At 38.8% G+C, this 24,361-nt stretch overlaps 1 protein-coding gene across 2 annotated transcripts in view; it reads left to right on the top strand.

The window, feature by feature from the left end:
• The window catches only part of NAPB (NSF attachment protein beta), a 45,610-nt gene extending 21,991 nt beyond the window's left edge, over positions 1 to 23,619 (top strand). The window contains exons 3-11 of one of the 2 annotated variants that reach the window (XM_012739196.3): positions 679 to 795; positions 2,976 to 3,022; positions 3,162 to 3,239; positions 9,536 to 9,591; positions 9,780 to 9,864; positions 19,028 to 19,132; positions 20,393 to 20,461; positions 20,895 to 20,945; positions 22,122 to 23,619. In XM_012739196.3, coding sequence (XP_012594650.1) covers positions 679 to 795; positions 2,976 to 3,022; positions 3,162 to 3,239; positions 9,536 to 9,591; positions 9,780 to 9,864; positions 19,028 to 19,132; positions 20,393 to 20,461; positions 20,895 to 20,945; positions 22,122 to 22,232 — 719 coding nt within the window. In that variant the 3' untranslated portion in view covers positions 22,233 to 23,619. The remainder of the gene's footprint in view (positions 1 to 678; positions 796 to 2,975; positions 3,023 to 3,161; positions 3,240 to 9,535; positions 9,592 to 9,779; positions 9,865 to 19,027; positions 19,133 to 20,392; positions 20,462 to 20,894; positions 20,946 to 22,121) is intronic. The other variant, XM_075992872.1, reaches the window with a different exon arrangement.
• The last annotated feature ends 742 nt before the right edge of the window (positions 23,620 to 24,361 follow it).

The raw sequence follows: 24,361 nt of genomic DNA, 5'->3' as shown, positions 1-24,361 counted from the left end.
GAGACCTGGGCATTACCCCACAACCAGACCTATTGGTGCTTCTGCAGGGAAACATGCAAATTCTCACACTAAATGGGATGAAAACAGATTAAACCTCATATAGATTTCAGTTAGGTCTGAGATCAAGGTGTGGTGAAAAAAAATTGCAGTCACATTTTGCAATAAACTGAAGAAAAAGCTTTGGATTTTTAGACTTTTTTGTATTTCAAAATTGTGGATCTTATTTCTACTGAAGAAACTTATTTTCTCCATTAAGGCTTTATTAGCGATTTCTTTCACAATGACAACTAAGTCCAGTAGACACTATAAGATAGAAAAATGAGCATATATCCTTGAGCTCAGTATTTTACCTTTCATTAATCACTTGTAGCCTGATGCCCTAATTAGTGTTTATTATGTATTTATGGATTAGAATTGAGCAGCCCAGAATTTAGCTATTGGTATTGAATGGCCTGGCCAGAGAAGGGAGGCTTGGTGTCCAGAAACACTTTGGAAATCTCCTGGGGCTATTTTTATAAACACCCAAGATGCACTTGACCATATTTATATATACTTCTAACTAGAATGTGTCTTTTCAGTGGGATGTAACTTTTCTAGGTAGGTCCAGCACTTAGAGCATGGACCTTTCTGTGGAGGGACTTGTTCCTCTTTGTTTAATTGTAGTGTCTTCTTCCTCAGCTGCAGGGAACGCATTTTGTCAGGCAGCCAAGCTCCACATGCAGCTTCAGAGCAAACATGACTCTGCAACCAGCTTTGTGGATGCTGGAAATGCTTACAAAAAGGCAGACCCGCAAGGTAAGACGGGTGGGGCGTGCAGCACATCCAGCTCTGTGTGACTAACTAGCCAGTGTTTCCTTCAACCTGAAGGTCAATGTTGGTGTCCTTTTCTCATCCTGGTAAAAAGGAGTTTTTGTATTTTGGAAAAATAAAGAAATTTTGGTGACTTAAGGAATTTGTCTTCTTTAATCATTTAGGAGCTTTTATAAGGAGAAAGTATGTTAAATTTAATCCTGGCTGTTTAGTTGTCACCATCATTTTCTCAAACTCCATTTATGTTGAAATTTAGGGAATTTTTTTGGAAGTTACCTTTAATTTTATCTAAGACTTCTTATATCTTAATTTTATGGAAATATATATTGATCATAAAAAATTCTGATGTTCTCTTCTAAATATACAATGAATTTTAAGGTCCAATTAATGGGAGTTTATAATATCTGATGGTTTTAAAATCTTTTATACAGTATCCATTTTCTTAAAAGTATTTTTCAAAGTATTCATTTTGAGGGAAGAATGAAATTGGTTATTTAAAAATCTTGCAAATGTTATTTTTTTGGATAGAATAATATACTTAGCAATTAAAAGCATTAATTTCTTCTCTCCCACACATGTGCACAGAGAGCTTTGAAGCTCCCTTTTTTTTTTAGTAGTTCATTTGTTTAACATAGAAAATCCCAACTTTTATAAATATATCATAAGGAAATAAGATTTCTTCAAGGAATTTTGTATAAAAATTAATTATAGTTTATTTCCAAAAGTGAAAAACAGCTTACATGAGCAGTTAGAGTAGAATGGTAAAATTGTAATACATCAGTACTTTGGACTGTGATACAGACATTAAAATCCCTGGTTTCAAGGAATCTTCAGTGACCTGGTAAATGTTCACATGGTAATTAAAGAACCACATGAGACTGGATATTGTATAATCTCGATTTCAGAAAAAAGTTTGTGCACGTAGAAATGTATTTTAAAAACCACTGGAAAGACCAAGTTTGGTGGCTCACACCTGTAATCCTAGCACTCTGAGAGGCTGAGACAGGAGGACTGCTTCAGGTCAGGAGTTCAAGAACAGCCTGAGCAAGAGTGAGACCCCGTGTCTACCAAAATTAGGAAAAATTAGCTGGGCGTGGTAATGTGCATCTGTAGTCCTAGCTACTCAGGTAGCTGAGGCAGGAGGATCACTTGAGCCCAGGATTTCGAGATTGCAGTAAGCTATAATGATGCCACTGTACTCTAGCTGGGGTGACAGAGCAAGACTCTGTCTCAAAAAAAAAAAAAAACCACTGGAAGGAAAAATGCATCAAACTACTAACAATTGGATTTGAGTGGGATTATAGATAGGCTAGTTTCTTCTTTATATGTTTCTGTATTTTTATACCTATAACAATGAATCCATTTTTATATAGTTTAAAGAGAAATTGCTTTAATTTTTGTTAATCTATTTACCTTTCTAATTCTTCAATTAGGCCTTTTCACTTTGCTGCCTCTTTTAAACCAAAGGCAATAACTTTGGAGCTGTCAACTAGAAGCTACCATTATAAATACACTATTTTATGATAGAAGTTTTTGGCTCGTTGTTTTAAAAAATTAATACAATTTATTAGCATTATCGTCTATTCAATTTTTTCTTCTTTTATAGATATATTAGTATACCAAAAGTTAGCATCTTTGAACATTATAAAAAATGTTCACTTTGCTTAAGAGTTGTCTGAACAGGCACTTCAAAGTGCTTTTACTTTTGGCTTTATGAAGAATAGAATCTATTAAAGTGATTCTCGTGACATGATACCATCTTCCAAAATTAGTATATACATGGTATTAATGAAGAATATGTTTACATCTATATTGTAGCAGACAAAATTTATCAGTGTTGGTGACAACCTCCATGGTTTTGTTTTCTTTATAATACAGTATTTCACATTGCAGTTAGAGTCCTCACTTTAAGGTTAAGAGAAACTGAGCCAATATTACTCCACCTACAATTCCCCAAATTACACTGTAGCTGCTGGGAGCAAAGCCATGTTGATGACTTTGGGCTTATGCATGAGTTGTTTGCTTCTCACTAACTAACCTGCCCACCCTCCACCCCAAAATTATACCTCATTAACGTTCTAATAACAGCCATGCAGACAGGCTCACCTGAACCCTCTTTGACTGAATGGATTTTTCATTGTTTTTCTTAAATGCCTACGCTTCAGAGGCTATCAACTGCTTAAATGCAGCCATCGACATTTACACAGACATGGTAAGACATTGCATTGCTTGAGTGGCTGTGGGGTGGAGTCCTTGAGATGGCTTCAAGTTGTGTTCTTTTTATTTCTTTTCCCAAACTGATTGGCATTCAGTAAAATGCACGAGTGACTGATTTTTGTTTTTTCCCCCAGGGAAGGTTTTCGATTGCAGCCAAGCACCATATCACTATTGCAGAGATCTATGAGACTGAACTTGTGGACATTGAGAAGGTAAGCAACAGGCACAGTTCCTCACAAGTGAAGCATGTAGAGAAGTTGACTTGAGAATTCTCCTTTCCCCATCAAGTCTGAGTGATCATAGATGGGTTTGCATGAAGGCTTTCAGGAACCGGCTGGCCAAGTAGACCAGCTACTTTTCTGGAGGGAGTATCTAAGACATGAGAGCTCACTCTTTGATTAGAACATTAGTATTACCAAAAGAATCTTTAGCTCTATCCCTGAGTACCCTGGGAAGGAAATGCAAGTGCTCACTCTGTACTCACTCAACCATCACAGCCTTAAGTATCATCTGTCATCCAGCAAATCACAAATCTGATTGCTGCCCAGACCTTTCTCTAAGCTCCAGATTTCTGTGTTCACCTGCCTGCTGACCTTTCCACTTGCATCCAGCAGCTGTCTCCAAGCCAGCATGTCTTGAGACTAGATTCTGATCTCAAGCACCCCCTAAACTGCAGGCTTCCTTACCTTTCTCTTTCTCTCTCTCTTTCTCTCTCTCTCTCCCTCTCTCTCTCTCTCTCTCTCCTTTCTCTCTTTCTGCCCCCCCCCACATTTGACCTGTGAGCAGTTTCTGTGGGCACTGTCTTCCCTGCTCTCAAGTCTCAGCACTTCTCACTACCTCCTTGTCTCCCAGCTTGTGCTTCATCCCCGCAAGAGCCTCCCCCTGCTTCTACTCCCTGTTTCCCCCTCCCTGCCAACCCCACACACCCATGCCACAGAGCAGCCAGAGTGATCCTTGTGAGTGGTGTATCAGATTCTGTTTCTCTGTGGCTCATTACTTTTTGTTGGCACCCTCTTCCTTTAGAGGAACAGTCAGAGCCTTGCAGAGCCTTCATGGCCCCACTGAATTGCTCCCCAGAGCCCCCACACATGCTCCTACACCTATAGGACCTATTCTCTGTCCTTTTAGTATCCTCCCCTTGCATATCCTGCTTCAGCCACCATGGCCTCCATGCTCTCTTCACACATGCTAGGTGAGCACAGGCCCTTTGCACTGCTGTCCCCCCTGTCTGCAGAGCTCTTCCCCAAATGTCCCCTTGGCTGACTCCTCAAATCCTTCAAGTCTACATGGTCAGTTTCCCCATGTGCCTCAGTTTTTGCTCATTTATCACCTGTTCCATGAGGGCTACCATGGCCAACTATTAATAGTTAAAATTAAAACCTCAGCTTCTCAGGAATCCATACCAGACCCCCCACACACAACTCACTCAGCTTTTTCTCTCTTACTGCATTTGTCGCCTTGCACCATGCCCTGGGAAATGCTTGCTCCTCATTCCTGGTGTTTGCCTCTCTCCCTCCACTAGAATGGGCACCTGTGTCCACAGAGAGCTTTGCCTCTGTTTTACTGATGTGTCCCAAGAGCCCAGAACTCTGGGACATAGTAAGCTCTAAATAAGTATTTGTCAGATAAACAAATGACTACCTCTGCCATAGCAGATGGAATCTTGATTCAGAGAAGTATCACTTAGCAGTTCTAAAGTTGGACTGGCGTTATTAACGCTCGCCCTCTGACTTCATGCTGACTGCCACCTTTTGGTTATTCAGCATAAAATGCATAAAATTTGTTCATGCGTGTTACATAAAGTTCATTATTTGGCTGGTTTTTAAAAATATATATATATTTGCCATGAATTTCTGGGAATACCTTCTGAGCCTCTTGATCAAGTCAGGGCCACCTTGTGCATTGGCGTGTGTGTGAACCATCTCTTTTGAAGGTTGTGTGGGTATTCTGAAGGAAGATAATGGAGTTGGACCTGAGACCTCCTTTGTTCCCTGGTATGAGATGGGTGATGGGACAGGAGGGGGATGCATGGGTCAAGGTGTCTTAGATAGGCATGGTACATTTACTGGGGTTGAACGAGTCTTGTGGGGATAAGCACTGTGTGTGGAGCACCTTTGCCAGCAGAGGCTCCTGCGCCAGCTTGCTCTCCCACAGCGGTCAGGGGAACACCCTGAGGGCAGGAGCCCGCAGTGCAGCGCCTTGCCTTCTCTGCCACCAGGGCATGGTCTTGGGCAACTGCTCCACCACATGGGTATCCATAAAATTGAGGGTGGGTAAAATGATCTGAGGCACACTGCTTTTTTCCTTTTCTTTTTTAAAAAAATGGTGATTTGTCCTGGCAGCTTCTGAAACCCCCATTATCTCATGGTGTTCCTGCCATTCTGAGAATTGACCAGTAGGTGGCACCTTTTCTCATTGATGTGGCATGTTCTTTTAAAAGCAGAAGAATATTATTGAACACTCAAGGTTAGCTTGTTATGGTCCCTGACGTTCGGGCTCCTGTGTTTAGAAACATCATTACCCTCTCTTCCCTAGTTGGACTCACCGAATGATTGTCAGTGGTGTATGAAGTTTGAAAAATCAGTTGCACCAAAAGTACCTTTTATCTGGTTTGTTACAGATGAATTTCTTCCTATTAGGTACTACTACCCAATGCCTGTTCTCTGATTCATTCGCAGATTTTGATTAATGAACAGTGAAGTATTATGTTTTATAAACTTATATTACTATTACTTCATGAAGTAAAACACTGAACCAAATAATAACTGGGTACACTTTAGATTGTCTTTTAAATGATCCACAGGAACTCATTTCTGTTTTATCCCCGGGAGAACCTAATTTAATACTATTAGCTGTAGCATAAGATAGGTGTATGTGGCAGGTTCAAGTAAGGTCCTGTCTAGGGGTATTTGTTGTGAAATAATTGATCCCACTTTAAGGCTATGTAAGGTTCTTTCACTTCCACAGTGGACTGTTAAGCTTGAGCCCTGGAAGGTGGATTTTCTTTAAGGTATTGATGACGGTGCAGTCATTGTGGCCTTGTTTCTCATTTCAGGACCCCATATATTCTCCATGTATGAGGTTCTTGGGGAACCTCATTTGGTTCCCCAAGAAGGAATATCGTGACCCCTTTGGCAGTCTACTTAAATAGTAGGGTAATAAACTGGTCATAGTGTCTGTATTCTTATGTGTGCTGTTGTTATGGGTGGTTGTGTCTGCTTTTGATATTTATTGTAGTCCTTGAAATTGTCAGAGCAAAATGATTTGTTGTATGTAAAGATCTGCTTGTGCCTGTTAAATTTCACTATTTGTTAAAATTCCAAAGGAGATGTGAACATCTAGACATATCCTGTGGCCAGTCTCTTTTCTCTGAAACTTCTGTATTAAACCAGTGGATATGCTTTCCTTTCAAGTCCATTCTTTGACAAAACTTGGGAAAACTGTGGAATTTGATGATTAGTTAAATTAGCATTATTGAAAGTAGGGTTTAAAATTTTTCTTTTACTGTGATAAGTGTAGCTACAGTTTATATTTCTAATATTTTGATGAGTGCCATTATTTAATAAGTATCAAGTTAGACAAAATTGTCAATATTGAGCTCTTTAAAAAAAAAAAGCAGTTACATATGGTTCAAGTTAACCCTATTAATTAAGTTCTGGTGCTTTAATAACTAGGAAGATAGGTGCTCTGCCCTGGGACGAAGTTATGTAATCCAATACTGTTTATAGAAAGATTTGGCGAAGTTTCTCATACCTTACCCCATATATTACAATGGAAAAGGGTGCTAAATTAACACTTTACAGAATGAGGCCAGTTCAGAGGAGGTTAATTTTGATTAATCATAAATAAAAAAACTTTTCTTTCCTGGATATTCCAAATTAGTCAAGATACTGGCAGTAGTTTCATATGGAACTTTCATTTTTGATGCAATTTATGTTCATCCACTTAGCATCTGTTTATTGAGCACCTACTATGATGCCAGGCAGATTGCTAGGCCCAGGGGTGTGATGGGGAGCAGAACAGTTGAGGGCCTTCCCTCACAGAGCTTACATTTTAGTGGGCGAAGATGTATAGTCATCAGCTAATCCCACACATGTGTGTACATGACAGCTCTGAGAAGTGTTCCAAAGGAATATTTTTTTCCAAACTGTTTCCGTGACTATATATTTGCAAGAAGAGGACCATAGTGTACTTATTCTTTTATAGCTACATTTTTAAATTTAATATTTCATGAAGAATTTTCCATATGAATACTTTCCATCCATTACTTTTAATCATACTACAGTAGCTCATTATATTTAACCACTTAAATTGTTGCCAGTTTTTCTTCTATTATAAATAATTCTGAGAAAATATATGGTTCGGGGAGCATATTAGTTAGGGTAGGCTAAGTAGACTTAAACTATAATCATTTGAATGGAGTTCAGATGTCTGTTTTTCACAGAACTGCTCAAAGTGAATGAATGAAGTTCTAGGAGGTGCTGTGCAGTCCAGAGACCAGCCTGATGCTGGCTTTGCCACTTCTAGCCTGTGGCCTCAGATGGCTCTGATTCTTCTCTGATAGTCATTGCCAGCGCCACCTGCAGGGAGCTCTGGGGTACCAGGGGCTCCCTGTGCCAGTGACAATCACCAAAGTGGTTTTCTAGCATAGTTCCATAGCCTGTTTGGTTTTATTTTCTTGTTTCTGTGCCTCTCTCTCAACTCATTAGGGGCTGCCTTGAAGCCATTGAACTAATGGGCTTGAGTGGGAAGGGAGCACCTTTAATCTGATTTTTGTGTAGCACTAGCTCTCTTATTTTGGCTTACTGAGAAAACTTTGAAAGTTAAGGCAGGGGTCTGCACACCCACCACCTGTTTCTGTATGCCTGAGAGCTAAGAATTTTTTTTATATTTTTTAATCATTGAGAGAAAAACATTTTGTGCCACATAAAAATTATATGAAATTGAAATTTCATTTTCTGTAAATAAAGCTTTATTGGAACATAGCCACACTTCTTCATTTATGTATCATCTGTGGCTGCCTTCTTGCTACCAGAGAGCTAAGTCATTGAAACAGAGATGATATGGCCTACAAAACCTAAACTATTTATTTATTTATAAGAGATAATCTGTTATTAGATATTATAAAATAATCTCTTATAATTTGGGGTATAGAAACTGTTGGTTTGTCCAGTCTTATAAGGCCTTTATTTCTGGACTTTGTCTATTCTCTTTCATAACTACCTGCAAACCAGCTAATTCTTTCTAGAGTCCAGCACTCCTTCCTTCCTGAAAACAGCAATATATGCTATCATGTGACTCTTCTCTGCTATTTCGCATGGTTTTCAGCTCCAGTAGCCACGTGTTCTACCTTCTAAGTTGTACATGTTTGGTTTCACTAAATCTTCTGTCACAGCATGACAAGGGCTTCTAGCTTTCTGGCTTGTAGCCTCTGTTCCCTGTCCACTTGACTGTTAATTGCGTGCCACACATTTTAGATTAAAGCCAACACCCTTACTCTAGATGACACTTCAGGTATTAGTGAGGGTAGTCTGTGCTGCAGGTCAAACCTAAAGTATGACAGGGCTTCATATTTTTCTAAAATAACAACTAAATATAGCTTTTATGGGTTTAACAGTAGTAGGGACACTGGGAATGGGGGTACATTCTGCCCTTTTTAGTTATTTAAGAACCCAACTGACGGAGTTCTGCCATCTAAGTTGGTGGTTTTCAGTGTCACGGGACGTGGTCTTTGCCATTCTAGCTCATGGGAACTGGAAAAGGTCTGGAGAAGGATTCAAAGTAAGATGTATGGCCTAAGCCTGGATGTGGCCCACAACATGTGTGTCTACCTTCCATGGAGAGAACTAGTCACAGGCTGCCCTTAATTGCAGTAGAAGCTGAGCAAATAGTGTAGCTGGGCATTTGCTGGGGAGGTTGGGGGTGGGGGTTGGGGAGAGGGAAAACAGACTGTGATGGACAGCAAGCATTCTGCCACCAAGAGGGTTCCACAGGTGTATACTTTCTTAATATTCCTTGAATGAAGTAGGCTGGGTTGTGAAGAGTTTGCTGTTGAATAGGTTTATTTATAGGAAAAATACCTATGCAAATGTAGTTTTTAAATACAACTCTACAGTGGGGCACAGTGGCTCACGCCTGTAATCCTAGCACTCTGGGAGGCTAAGGTGGGTGGATTGCTTGAGGTCAGGAGTTCAAAACTAGCCTGAGCAAGAGCGAGACCCTGTCTCTACTATAAATAGAAAGAAATTAACTGGCCAACTATATATATAGAAAAAATTAGCCAGGCATGGTGGCGCATGCCTGTAGTCCCAGCTACTCAGGAGGCTGAGGCAGAAGGATTGCTTGAGCCCAGGAGCTTGAGGTTGCTGTGAGCTAGGCTGACGCCACGGCACTCACTCTAGCCTGGGCAGCAAAGTGAGACTCTGTCTCAAAAAAAATAAATAAATAAAAAATAAAAAAAATAAATACAATTCTACAAGTGAATTATAAAATATTCATGTATTTTCAGGCTATTGCACATTATGAACAATCTGCTGATTATTACAAAGGAGAAGAATCCAACAGGCAAGTATTATTTTTCTTAATATAATCTAATGGGTTTTATTACGTGTTATAAAAAACAGATCTTCTTTATATATACTCTATGAGTGTGTTTGACTGTGTCAAATGAAAGTTTAGGGTAGGGGCCCATGTGCACATCCTTTATTTTTCCATTGGCCTGTTATTTACTCTGCTCTGGTTCTTGATTTCAGCTCAGCTAACAAGTGTCTGCTGAAGGTGGCAGCATATGCCGCCCAGCTTGAGCAGTACCAGAAAGCCATCGAGATCTATGAGCAGGTGAGGATACTGGTGTCTCCTCAGAAGTTATTCTGAATTATTTTTTTAAATTAAACTTACTTAATTTTTTATATCAAGATATAATTCACACATCATGTAATTCATCCTTTTAATGAGTACAATTCAGTAGTTTTTAGTGTATTCACAAAGTTGTATAACCATTGCCACTACCTAATTCTAGAACGTTTTCATCACCCCCAAAAGAAACCCAGTACCCCATTCTCCTTTCCTCCCACTCCTTGGAAAACACAATCTACTTTCTGTCTCTATAGGTTGCCTATTCTGAACTTTTAACCTGTATGGAGTCATACAATATGTGGTGTTTTGTGACTGGACTCTTTCAATAGCATATTGCTGTCAAGGATTATCCACACTGAGTTGGTCTGAGGGTTGTAGGTTATTGTTAAGCTGATTTAAGATTGTCTCCCCCACAACGATGCTTGACTAGCTTACAAAAAAAAGACCATCTATGTTGTGACATGTATCAATCAGTACTTCCACTGCTTTTCCTGGCTGGGTAATACTCTGCAGTCTGGACATTTGAGTTGTTCCCCCTTTGGGGCTATTATGAATAACACTGCTGTGAACATTTTTGTTAATGTTGTTGTGGGAGTCTGTTTTCAGTTCTCTTAGTTATATACATAGGAATGGAATTGCAATTGCTGGACCATGTGGTAAGTCCACGTTTAACTTTTTGATGAACTGCCAAACTTTTTCACAGTGGCTGCACCATTTTATCTGCCCACCAGCAGTGCACAAGGGTCTAGTTTCTCCACATCCTCACAAATACTTGTTGTTTTCTGAGTTTTTCAAAATAATAATCACCTTAATGAGTATGAAGTATTGTCTTGCCTCCCAAGTCACTGGGATTACAGGCACATGCCATCACACCTGGCTTCATTGTGTTTTTAATTCACAGCTCCCTAACAATTTGTGATGTTAAGCATCTTTTCATGTGCTTATTGGCCAATTTTATATCTTCATTAAAGAAATGTCTATTTCAGTTCTTTCCCTAGTTTTTAATTGGATTATTTTTGGTGGGAAATTTTAGTTCTTTGTATATTCTGGATATAGATCCCTTATATATGTGGTTTGCAAATATTTTCTTTAATTCTGTGGGTTTCCTTTTTACTCTGTTATTACTATCCTTTGATGCACAGAAGTTGTTAATTTTCATGAAATTCAATTTGTCTATTTTTTCTTGAGTTGTCTGTGCTTTTGTTTTCATAGCCAAGAAATTATTACCAAATCTGATATCAGGAAGCTTTTCTCCTCTGTTTTGTTCTAAGAGTTTTATAGTTTTAGTTCTTAGATTTAGGTCTTTTATCCATTTTAATTTTTGTATATGGTATCAGGTAAGGGTCCAGCTTTATTGTTCTATATATGGAGATCCAGTTTTTTCAGCACTGTTTGTTGAATAGACTGTCTTTTCACTATTTAATGATATTGTGACCCTTGATGAAAATTATTTCACCAGTATGAGAGGGTTTATTTCTGGGTGCTCTTTTCAATTGATCTATTTATCTATCTTCTTACTAGTGTTACACTGTTTTGATTACTGTAGCTTTGCGTTAAATTTTCAAATCGGGGCTGAATGCTGTAGCTCACAGCTATAATCCCAGCACTTTGGAAAGCTGCTGTGGCAGGATTGCTTGAGACCAGGAGTTTGAGAACAGTCTGGGCAACACAGCAAGATGCTGTCTCTGCAAAAAAAAAAAAAAAAATTTAAGTTAACCAGGCATTGTGTCCACCTACTAGGGAGGCTGAAATGGGAGGATTGCTTGAGTCCAGGAGTTTGAGGTTTCAGTGAGCTATGCTCATGCCACTGCACTGTAGCCTGTGGACAACAGAGAAAAACCCTGTCTCCCTCCAAAAAGAAAATGAGACAGAAAAGTTTCGAAATCAGGAAATGTGAATCCTCCAACTTTTTATTCTTTTTCAAGATTCATATGAATATTAGGATCAGCTTGGTAATCCTTGCAAAGAAGCCAGCTTGGACTTTAATAGAGATGGTATTGAATGTATAGAACAATTGGAAGAGTCAGGGTTTTCTAGAGAAATAGAACCAAGGGGAGATATGTGTGTGGAGAGAGATAGAGTGTGTGTGTATGTGTATGTGTGTGTGTGTATATATATATAGAAAGAGAGAGGATTGTAAGGAATTGACTCACTTGATTATGGAGGCAGAGAAGTCTTTTTTTTTCCAGAGAGAGTCTTGCTTTGTTGCCCAGGAGAGTACTGTGGCTTCAGCTTAACTCACAGCAACCTCAAACTCCTGGGCTCAGGAGATCCTCCTGCCTCAGCCTCCCAAGTAGCTGGGACTACAGGTGTGTGCCACTATGCCTGGCTAATTTTTATTTATTTATTTTTATTTTTAGTTGCCTGGCCAAGTTTCTTTCTATTTTTTAGTAGAGTGGGGTCTCACTCTTGCTCAGGCTGGTCTTGAACTTCTGAGCTTAAGCAGTCTTCCGCCTAGGCCTCCCAGAGTGCTAGGATTACAACAGGCGTGAGCCACCATGCCCAACCTGGAGGCTGAGAAGTCTTAAGAGCTGCAGTGGGCAAGCTGAAGACCCAGGAGAGCCAATGGTATAGTCAAGTCCAAAGGCCTGAGAACCAGGAGAGTGAGTGGTGTAAGTTCTAGTCTGAGTCCAAGTCTGAAAACAGGAGAAAACCAGTGTCCCAGCTCTGTAAAACAGTCAGCATTGAGAATGAATTCTCCCTTACTTAACCTTTTGTTTTGTTCAGACTTTCAATGAATTGGATAAGGACCACCCACAGTGGGGAGGGCAGTCTACTTTATTCATTCTTACTGATACAGTTATTAATCTCATTCAGAAATGCCTACACAGATACACCCAGACTAACTCTCAATATCTGGACACCCTGTGGCCCACCCAAGTTGACACATAAAATTAACCATCACAAAGAGTATTGCCATCTTAACAGTACTAAGTCCAACAGTTTGTGAATACAGGATGATTTTCCATTTATTTAGATCTTCTTTAATTTTGTTTAATGCTGTTTTGTAGTTTTAAGTGTACAAGTTTTGTACATTGGTGAAGTATACTCCAAAATATTTTATTCTTTTTGCTACTGTTAACAAATGGAATTGTTTACTTAATTTCTTTTTGAGATTGTTAATTGCTAATGTATAGAAATATAATTCAATTTTCTTTATCAATATTGTATCCTGTAATCTTGGTGAACTTGTTTATTAGCTCTAATAGATTTTTTGTGGATTGCTTAAGATTTTCTACATATAAGTGTCATCTGGAAGCTTTACTTTTTCATCTCCAGTCTGAATGCCTTTCAGTTCATTTTCTTATCATTTGCCATGGTTAGAACCACTAGTATGGTGTTGAATAGAAGTGATAAGAGCAGACATCCTTGTCTTGTTCTTTTTTTTTTTTTTTTTTGAGACAGAGTTTCGCTTTGTTGCCTAGGCTAGAGTGAGTGCCGTGGCGTCAGCCTAGCTCACAGCAACCTCAAACTCCTGGGCTCAAGCGATCCTTCTGTCTCAGCCTCCCAAGTAGCTGGGACTACAGGCATGCGCCACCATGCCCGGCTAATTTTTTCTATATATATATTAGTTGGCCAATTAGTTTCTTTCTATTTATAGTAGAGACGGGGTCTCGCTCTTGCTCAGGCTGGTTTCGAACTCCCGACCTTGAGCAATCCACCCGCCTCGGGCTCCCAGAGAGCTAGGGTTACAGGCGTGAGCCACCGCGCCCAGCCTCCTTGTCTTGTTCTTGATCTTATAAGAAAAGCTTTCAGTCTTTCACCATTAAGTGTGATATTAGCTGTGGGTTTTTTGTAAATAGTTCTATAAGTTTGAGGAAGTTCCCTTGTCTTCGTTGTTTGTTGAGTGTTTTTATCAACAGAGTGTTGGATTTTGTCATATGCTTTTTCTGCATCTATTGAAATGAGCATATGATTTTTGACCTTTATTCCATTAATATGGTATATTACATTGATTGAATTTTTTTGTATGTTGAACCAACTTTACATTCCTGGAATAAATCCGACTTGGTCTTGCAAATTTGGGGAGCCCCCAAGAATGCTCACAGTTTGATAATTTGTTAGAAGAACTCACTGAAAGCTGTTATTCTCACAGTTGTGGTTTATTATAGCCAAAGGGATATAGATTAAAATTGATCAAAGGAGTCTGGGCGTGGTGGCTCAGGCCTATAATCCTAGCCCTCTGGGAGGCCGAGGCGGGAGGATCACTCAAGGTCAGGAGTTTGAAACTAGCCTGATCAAGAGCATGACCCCTGTCTCTACTAAAAGTAGAAATAAATTAATTGGCTAACTAAAAATATGTAGAAAAAATTAGCTGGGCATGGTGGCATATGCCTGTAGTCCCAGCTACTCGGGAGGCTGAAGCAGAAGGATTGCTTGAGCCCAGGAGTTTGAGGTTGCTGTGAGCTAGGCTGATGCCACAGCACTCTAGCCAGGGTAACAGAGTGAGACTGTGTCTCAAAAAAAGAAAAAAATGATCAAAGGAGAGGCTAATAGGGCAGGATCCAGGGAGTTCCAACTATGGAGCTTGCAGTTGTCCTCTCCCAGTGGAGTTGTGTAGACAGCACACACTTCTCCCAACAGTCGTGTGTGAAAATACTCATAGAGTATTGTCAAACATGGAAGCTCTTGTGAACCCAGTGGGGCTCAGTGACGTAGACATGGTTTACCACACTTGTGGTTAACCTTATTCTCCACCCAACCATGGGTTGGACATTCCAAGGGTTTAGAGATTACTTCCCAGGAGCCACAGGCAAAAGCCAGACCTCTCTTTGGGTAAGATTAATCCTTTACTGCACAGTCATGGTATGTAATCCTTTTTGTAAGTGACAGAATTGGTTTGCTAATATTTTGTTGAAGATTTTACATCTATATATTCATAAGGGATATTGATCATTAGTTTTCTTTTCTTGTTGTATCTTTGTCTGGTTTTGGTATCAAAGTAACTCTGGCCTCAGAATGAGTTAGGAAGTGGAGTGTTCCTTTCTCTTCTGTTTTTTGGAAGAGTATATAAAGGATTGGTGTTAATTTTCCCTTAAGTATTTGGCAGAGTACAGTGATTTTCTCTATTTTTCTGTTTTCATTGATTTCTGTTTTCATTATTATTTCCTTCCTTCTGCTTTCTTTGGATTTGTTTTGCTCTTCTTTTTCTAGGTACTTGCAGTGGAAGCTTAGTTTACTGATTTTCTTATTCGTTACATATGCATTTTTAGTGCTATCACCCTTTCAGCGCTATGTTGACTGTGTTGTACAATTTTGCTATATTATTACTTTGATTTTAATTTGGTTCATTGCATTTGTTGATTTCCCTTAAGACTTCATTGATCTATGGATTATTTAGAAGTGTTTTATTTAATTTCCATGTGTTTGGTGGAGGTTTTTCTTGTAATCTTGCTGTTGTTGATTTCTAGTTTGACTCCATTGTGGTGAGAGAATACGCTCTGTGATTTCAGTTCTTAAAAATTGATAGAGGTTTGTTTTATGGCCCAGAATATGGTCTGTCTTGGTATATGGTTTATGATTCTGCTGTTGCAGTGTGATGTGTTCTATAAATGTTGATTAGCTCCTGTTGGTTGATGGCATTGTGTTGAGTTCTTTAATATACTTTGCCAATTTTGTTTGTATTTCTATCCACTGTTGAGAGTTGGGAATTGAACCTGCTAGCTATAATTTGTGGTTTTCTCTATTTCTCCTTTCATTCTGGCAGTCTTTGCTTTACATATTTTGCAGCTCTGGATTGCTGTTCTTTTTGATGGATCGACCCTTTTATCATTATATAATGTCCTCTGTCTCTAGTAATTTTCTTTGCTGAGATCTACTTTACCTGCTTTATACCTTCTCTGGCTTTCTTTTATTAATGTTTATATATGGTTTTTCTGTTATTTTTCTTTCAATCTGCCTGTATCATTATAACTGAAATGATTTTCTGGAGTTTCTTATAGTTGGGTCCTGTTTTTTAATCCACTCTGCCAGTCCTTTCAAATTGGTATATTTAGGTCATTCTCATTTAATGTAATTATTGATACATTAGGGCTTAATTCTGCCATTTTATTTTTTTCTTTCTATTTTTGCTTTGCTTTTTATTTCTGTTTTCTTTTTCCAGAATTTTTTTGGGTTACTTGGTTTTCTGTAGTGTTTTTTGAGTACAGATGTTTCTCAGTATCTGTGGAGGACTAGTTCGAGGTCCTCCTTCATATACCAAAATCCAAACATACTGAAGTCCCATGATCAGCCCCGTGGAACCTGTATACATGAAAAATTGTATATTTACCCTCTGTTTACTTGGATTTCTCATTCCTTAGAATACATTATTTGCAGTCCTCAATTATTTGAAAAATATCCATGTATAAGTGGACCTGCACAGTTCAAACCCATGTTGTTTGATGGTCAGCTGTATAGCTCTTTGAATTTGTTTTTTAGTGCTTGCTCTAGGTATTACTTGATATTTACATATGTTGTCACAAACTAATGGTATCATCATTTTATCAGTTCTGGTAAAATGCAGAAATCCTACCTCACTTTACTCTCCCCATTCAATATATAATTGTCTTAAATGTTTCCTCTACATACATTTAGAACTACATTAGTCAGAAGTTTTGCTTCAACCATCAAACATAATTTTAAAAACTCAAGAGGACAACGAGAACTCATTGCATTTACCCATATTTTTGCTTACCATGTTCTTTCTTCCTTCTTGATTTTCCAAGATTCATTCTTTTATTATTTCCTTTCTACTCAGAGAACATCATTGTGCCATTTTGTTTTTAAGGTAGGTCTGCTGGCAGCACATTCTCTTAATTTTCTTTCATCTGGAAATGTCTTGATTTCCCCTTCATTCCTGAAGCATATCTTCGCTGGGTGTACAATTCTAAGTTGATAGTTACTTTCCTTTAATTAAAAAAAAAATGCAATTTATGGCCTCAATGAATTTTGATGAGAAGTTTGTTGTTTTTCACCTATAGATAAGGTATTGTTCTCTGGCCACTTTCATAATTTTTTTCTTTATCTTCAGTCTTCAGAAGTTTAATTATAACACATCTTATATGAATATATTTGATTTCATTCTATTTGGGTTTCACTAAACTTCTAGAATCTTCTATGTTTCTTGCCAAATTTGAGAATTCTTCAGCAAATAGTTCTTCAAGTGCTTTTTTAGCCCCTTTCTCTTTCTCCTCTTCTTCTAGAACTCAGATGACACAAAAGTTAGACCTTGTTTTATAGTCCCATAAGTCCATGATGCTGTGTTCATTTTTAAGTCAGTCTTTTTCTCTCTGTTGTTCAGACTGGGTAATTTCTATTGTTCTGTCATCCATTGCACTGATTCTTTCTTCTGCCCCATCCTTTCTGCTGTGGAGCTCACCTACTTTTCATGTATGTTATCATGTTTCTCGGTTCTAAATTTTTCGTTTTGTTTTTCTTTATATCTTTTGGTTTTTTCACAGTGACTTTTTCTTTATTAATGCTTTCTGTTTTCTCATTCGTTTTCAAGTGTTGTTTTCATAATTGCTTGTTGAAGCATTTTTATGAGGGCTCCTTTAAAATCCTTGTTAGATAATTCTAACATTTCTGTCATCTTGGATGACATTTCTGTGACATCCTGTCACATTTTTGTCACCTATTGTCTTTTATTTATTTATGTTTTTGAGACAGAGTCTCACTCTGTTGTCCTGGCTAGAGTGCCATGGCGTTAGCCTTGCTCATAGCAACATCAAACTCCTGGGCTCAAGTGATCCTCCTGCCTCAGCCTCCCAAGTAGCTGGGACTACAGGCATGCGTCACCATGCCTGGCTAATTTTTTCTACATATTTTTAGTTGGCCAATTAATTTCTTTCTATTTTAGTAGAGATGAGGTCTCACTCTTGCTCAGGCTAGTTTCAAACTCCTGACCTTGAGCGATCCTCCTGCTTCAGCCTCTCAAGAGTGCTAGGATTAACAGGCATGAGCCACCGCGCCCAGCCCCTATTGTCTTTTTTATTCAACTTGAGATCTTCCTGTGTTTTTGTTATTACAAATGCTTTTGGATTGAAAACAAGGCATTTTCACGTTAGGTTATGAGACCCTGGATCTCATTTAAACCTTTTCTTTTGGCTGGCCTTCTTTGACACTCATCTGGCTGGGGAAAGTTGAAGTGTTGCTCCATTACTACCATGTAGAGGTAGAAGTTCAAGCTCCCCATTAGGCTTCCACTGACATCTGAGGAGCCTGGTTACCCCTGGGCAGAGGCAGGCATCCCCGCTCCCTACCTGGTGTCCACCAACACCATACAGGGGTTGTTCTTGTTTTCGTTTGGTGATGGTGAAAGTCTTCACCCTCCACTAGACCACTTCTGACACCTCCTAGCTGGGAGATGGAGGGGCACCATGTTCCTGCTGGGTACAGGTAGAATCCAGACTCCCAGTGTGGTCTGTACTGCCTCAGTGGCAGGGGGGAGAGCAGGATAAAGCCTCAGCTCCCTGTTTGGCCCTCCCTGAGGCCACCTTGGTGGGAGTGCTGGACTCCTCCTTATAATCCTGCAAGAATGGTCACCATGGCTCCCTTCTCAGCCTTGATGATATGGGGGTGGGTCATTTTTTTGTTGTATTTGGCTGGAGTAGAGAGGTACTGTTTAAATGTTTTCTCTCTTGGTAGGCTGCCCCTTTCCTAGTCCTCTTGCTAGAGAGAGCAGGCTTCTATCTGTTCTCTTTTTTGGTCTGCACCTATTGGCATTTCTAGGTTGCTTATTTTTCACTTTCATGCAATAGATACAGGAAGAAACAAGAAAACCAGGGAGCCTACCATCATGTTTTGCCTTGAGCCTTAAAGTCCCTAGCTGGTCTGCCCTCTTTTGTCCACCCCTCATAGACATTTGTTTTATATAAAATGACCTGGGCTCTTAGTTGTGCTTAGTGGGAGGAATGGGGGAAAGGATGTCTCCTCTATCTTTCTGGAGACAGTAGTCTTCCAAGTTGTTTTCAACAGGTTAGCACTTTGTATATGTAATATTCTTGTCTAGTAAGATTTTCCACTATCTGGTATTGGGTTAAAAGAATGTATTTCACAGCTAAACTAACATAAGATATGTATTTTCTAAAGAGCAACAGGTGAGAATTATTTTGCCTAATATAAGAAGGTAAACCTTTTACATTTAACTGTTTTCTTTGCCTAGGTTGGGGCAAACACAATGGATAATCCTTTGTTGAAGTACAGTGCAAAGGATTACTTCTTCAAAGCAGCCCTCTGTCACTTCATAGTGGACGAGTTGAATGCCAAGGTAAGGAGTCCCCTGTGAATAGTACACTACATGTACTCTGCTGTTCTTGATGTCATTTCATTTGGGTGATAGTAGCTAGACTAAATTGAGTTCATTAAAAGTAATAATAATTCTGTGATATATGTCCCAGCTGTAATCTTTTAACAGCTGCCAAAGCTGTTCTCTTAAAGTTTTTGGGTAGCCACATTTCCTTTAAAGAAATTTGCTTTAAAGAGATTAGGGGGCTGGGCGAGGTGGCTCATGCCTGTAATGCCAGCGCTTTGGGAGGCCAGGTGGGAAGATCACTTGAGCCCAGGAGTTTGAGGTTGCAGTGAGCTGTGGTGGTGTCACTGCACTCCAGCCTGGGTGAAAAAAGGAGAGAAAGAAATTAGGGAACTAAGGGGGAGAAAATAAAGGTAGATTAACATCCTTAGAAAGAAAAAAAACTACTCAGAAATGGAGTTGGAATGGGGACTGGGAAGAAGTGAAAGCTGGGAGATGAGAGGCAAAGGTGGGGCGGGCACAATGGTCAGTGTCAGGAGTCTGAAGAGCAGGGTTAAACCCCCAAGACAAAGAGTATTCTTTCCTCCAACGTTGGGCCAGAATCTAAATGTGATTTATTTGTAATCTGGATAGTGTTAAGGAAGAGCTTCTCCATGATAATGATGAACACAGACATCTGCTCTGTGAATTTTTAGAATTAATTTTCTTTCACATTGCCTTCTCTAAGTGGCCTACCTTAGATAAATGGGTTTAGAAAACACATTTAATTGAAATTGAAAATTCAAAATAAATGAGTTTCCTGTGTTGATTCTGTAGTTGGATTTAATATAGTTAGTTCTTCTTCTTCTTTTTTTTTTTTTTTTTTTTTTTTTTTGAGATAAAGTCTCACTCTGTTGCCCTGGCTAGAGTGCCGTGACATCAGCCTAGCTCACAGCAACCTCAAACTCCTGAACTCAAGCGATCCTCCTGCCTCACCCTCTGAATAGCTGGGACTACAGGCATGCATCACCATGCCCAGTTAATTTTTTCTATATATTTTTAGTTGGCCAATTAATTTCTTTCTATTTTCAGTAGATACGGTGTTTCACTCTTGCTCAGGCTGGTTTTGAACTCCTGACCTTGAGCGATCCTCCTGCCTCAGCCTCCCAGAGTACTAGGATTACAGGCGTGAGCCACTGCGCCCGGCTTAGATAGTTCTTCTTGAAGTTAATATGATGTTAAAAGCTTTGTTTCCTAGTTCAGAAAGTCTGACATTGACAAGTGATTTTTCTTTCTCAGCTTGCTCTTGAGAAGTATGAGGAAATGTTTCCAGCATTTACTGATTCAAGAGAATGTAAATTATTGAAAGTAAGTAATATTAGAACTTCAAAGAGCCTTTGCTCTATCAAGTAACAATACCTAAATGAAATTGGGTTTATAGTGGAGTTTTCATCCATAAAGTCTGCTGAGGAGACCCGGTACTTTCCTAGCTTTGCGCTATAAGAGCTCAAATGTCATTACAGTCAGGAACATAGCATTGTGTTCTGAAACAGGCATTACAGAAATACTAGTAAAAAAAAAAAGCTAGATTCCTAACTTGGATCTTGATTTGTATTTGAATGTTTCCCCAAATCTGGGGGAAATCCCCAGATTTCCTCAGTTGGGGAATCTCACGCATTCCCCAAATGTGTGAGATATTTGGCAGTGTGACACTAAAGCTGTTTCTGTGTTTAAAGTATCATTCAGAAATAGGACTTTTTCATCTTACAAAACTAATATTTTCATATTTTTATGCTACCAGAAACTTCTAGAGGCTCATGAAGAACAGAACAGTGAAGCTTATACTGAAGCAGTAAGTTCTGCCTTTGGGATATATTACATTCTTTGAAGACTTAAGTTATAGAATTCTTTTCCTTTTCATTATATAAATTCTGAACATTTATTTGAATATTATTCCAACATACCTACATTGTGTTTTCCAACGGTCATGTTTTATTTCCTCCCACAAATTAGATAGTTCAATTAGCCATGCTGAAATGCCAGTTGTACTCAGTGCTGTTTCCTGACTTACACTCAGAACTAATTTAGCTTTCAGGTTAGTTCAAGAGCAAATATCACATATATGCTGTTACGATTTGTCATTTTAATATTTTCTTTTGAAAATAATCTGATCTAAGTAAGCCAGGCATGGTGGCACACACCTGCAGTCCCAGCTACTTGGAAGCTGAGGTGAAAGGATCTCTTGAGTCCAAGAGTTCAAGGCTGCAGTGGGCTATGATCATGTCACTGTACTCCAGCCTGGGAGACAGAGCAAAAAAACAAAAACCAAAAACAATATGATCTGTAAATAAGTATAAAGTAAAATTAGTTAAAAATACAATTCAAAATATAGAAATGAAGTAGAGTTAGCTATATTTGTGGCTTAAAATAAATAAAAGTTTTTTTCCTTTATACTCACCCTTTTTCTGTTTTCCCATCTTTTGCCATCTTATGTTTAGATTCAAGCAGATTTCTTAATAACTACCATTCACATGTTCATCATGTCTCTCAAGTGATAGTAGAAAGGAATATTTTCCTATTTATTAATAACTTTTTTTGCCAAGTCATTTTTATCCTATTGTAAATTTATTCTTTGGTAATGCATTAAAATGTATTAAAGGAATTCTGCTTCCACACATTGTAATTCTACAGTTATGTTTTTCCATGTTCAATGAATATTAATTTCCCACATTCCTTTCTAATTCTTATGCAGTATCCAGTTTCCTCTGTCACATACGAATTTTTGTCATACACACATTCACCAATACTATATCAAAAGCCCAGGAACTTGTTACTAGTACCATCAAAACAGTAACAGGATAATGAAAAAATAAACAACTTTTAAAGAATAAAGTTATAAACTGAAATGATAAATTTCTAATGAAGAAAGTTGGTAGATTATGACTGTAAATGCAGCTTAGGATACTGTTATTTTGTGTTTTGAATGTATTTCCATGCAGTAATTTCTGTTCTTCTTTCCTTACACTAGGTGAAGGAATTTGACTCAATATCTCGCTTGGATCAGTGGCTAACCACCATGTTGCTTCGTATCAAAAAGTCCATCCAAGGGGATGGAGAAGGAGACGGAGACCTAAAATGAAAAGTCTCTATCTTTGTGGCATGTAGCTAACTCCTCTTTAGTTTTGTCTTAGGGCTAAGTGATCTTTATGGGATGCCCATTTAATGGCTTAATTTTGTTGCATATGAGCCAAATGGCCCGTGTATTGTTTAAGCTCACTGTGTCTGTGTTGCTGTGGAACGGATGAAGGGAGGCTTCTGTTTACCTGTGGTTGTGATGGGCTGTTTTGTGCTTATCAGAACCCCTAGTGTTTTCTGAGAATTACTTCAGAATCTCATTCCTATTACTTTGATATTTTCAGGGCCCATGTTTAATGTTGCCACATTTTTATGTTCTTTTCCTTGGACTGGAGTACCCAGCCTAGTTCTAATAGATGCTTTCTTTGCATTTTCTCTATACGTTGGTATCTGGATGTTTTCTTTAAATGCGTGAGTTTACTTTTAGGACAATTAGGAATGAGTTTATAACTGCATTAGAAATCATTTATATTTTTGTTTTCCTGTGATTATTTTGATTGTATTAGTGACAAGTTTCTTTGCTTTTCATATTATTCTGTATGCTAACATGTATGTGCATGACAAAAATTTATAGCAGCCAAGGTCTGTCGTTATCACATTTTGAGGAAAAGCACTTCCTAGTAGCACTTTTTGTGTGTGTGTATGAATGTCAAGGTGGATTCAATTGACTTACCCTTAAACCCATACTCACACATGCACACAAACAAATCATAACATCTATTAGAAACGAAATTTTCCCTTTCCCTGGAGACAGTTTCCACTTTTAGTGGGAGTGGAAAGCCCTTTCTTTATATTTGCATATGAGTGTTTTAATTGGCACATCCTGCTATTTATTTTCATGTTCATACACTTTCCCACATTGAGCTGGTATCTTCTGTGCCATGGTCATATAAATTTTGATCAGGGCTGGATAGATTAAGTCAAGCTTGAGAATGTATGTAATTAATTTATTCATTTATTGAACTTAATGAGTTAGGTGGGGGTAAAGTATGATACAGGAGTTTACTTTTTGACCAATTGGGCAAGAACCCTAACTGCTTCTGAGGGTATTTGATCTTCCTCTTAGGTTGTGTGTTTGAACTTTGTCCTTTTATTTCTGTTTACATAAGTATGTATGCTCTCTTGATTTGTGAATTTGATCCTCCCTATTATTTTATATGCTGATATTGTACTTTAGACATGGTCTTATTTCCTGAATTTCCTGTGTGTATATTTTATAGTTAAATGATTTTTGACATGCATTTATTAAAAGTAGGATGCAGTGGCATGCACCTGTAATCCCAGCTACTCAGGAGGCTGAGGTGGGAAGATCATTTGAGCCCAGGAGTTCGAGGCTAACCTGGGCAACACAGGGAGACCCCCTCTCAAAAAAAAAAAAAAAAAGATACAAATGATATGCATTTGTTGCCAGACATAACCTTTGGTTCTTTCTAAAGTGTGATGCTGTCATTAATGACAGATAATGAAATTTCCTGTGTCATGTCAGGTAGTAAGTAGTATTGGAATGATGTTTTCATTTTTGGATGGCCCTCGTCTGGGATTAGTAGGATTTTGTTGGGTAGAAGTAGATTGGGTGTGCCCAGGCCAAGGGTCGCGTGAGGGGGATTTGAGGAATGGTGAGTAGGTCAATCTAGGATGAAAGAGAAAGTAGCAGGAGATAAAGTTGAAAGGACCAGCTAAAGCCAGATTGTAGAGGTTCCATACCAGGTGGCCGTGAGGACTCGTGGCCATAGTTATGCTGGTGGGTTTTGTGAGGTGGGCTGGTAAAGCGAAAGCTCCGTGATGTCAGTATCCACTGGGGTGGAGGGAAGGGGCCAGAATGACGAAGACACTCTGGCCATGGGCCGTAGAATCTGACGAGAATTCCTTCCTTCCTTCCACAGTCTGAGATTCTTAAGTGAAAGCTGATTGTCACTGAAGAGCAGCTCTAGAATCATGGCCAGTCAGTGTTTCTTCACTCTCTCTTAGACTCTCTTATGAAAAAATGATCAGAGAAAAAAGTGGTTTCTTGTTGCTATACCTAATATATTCTACAACCAGCCAAATAAACTTTTGTGAAAATGGGGCGTGGGGAGTGGTTCTGACTGGCTTTTCTAGTTTTTAAGTCTGTTCCATTAGGAGAACATTTGCACA

Source organism: Microcebus murinus, chromosome 16 (assembly GCF_040939455.1).
Source record: "Microcebus murinus isolate Inina chromosome 16, M.murinus_Inina_mat1.0, whole genome shotgun sequence".
Lineage (NCBI taxonomy): Eukaryota > Metazoa > Chordata > Mammalia > Primates > Cheirogaleidae > Microcebus > Microcebus murinus.
The sequence above is the reverse complement of the archived record's forward strand: the minus strand, read 5'-3'. Positions and strand labels throughout refer to the sequence as shown.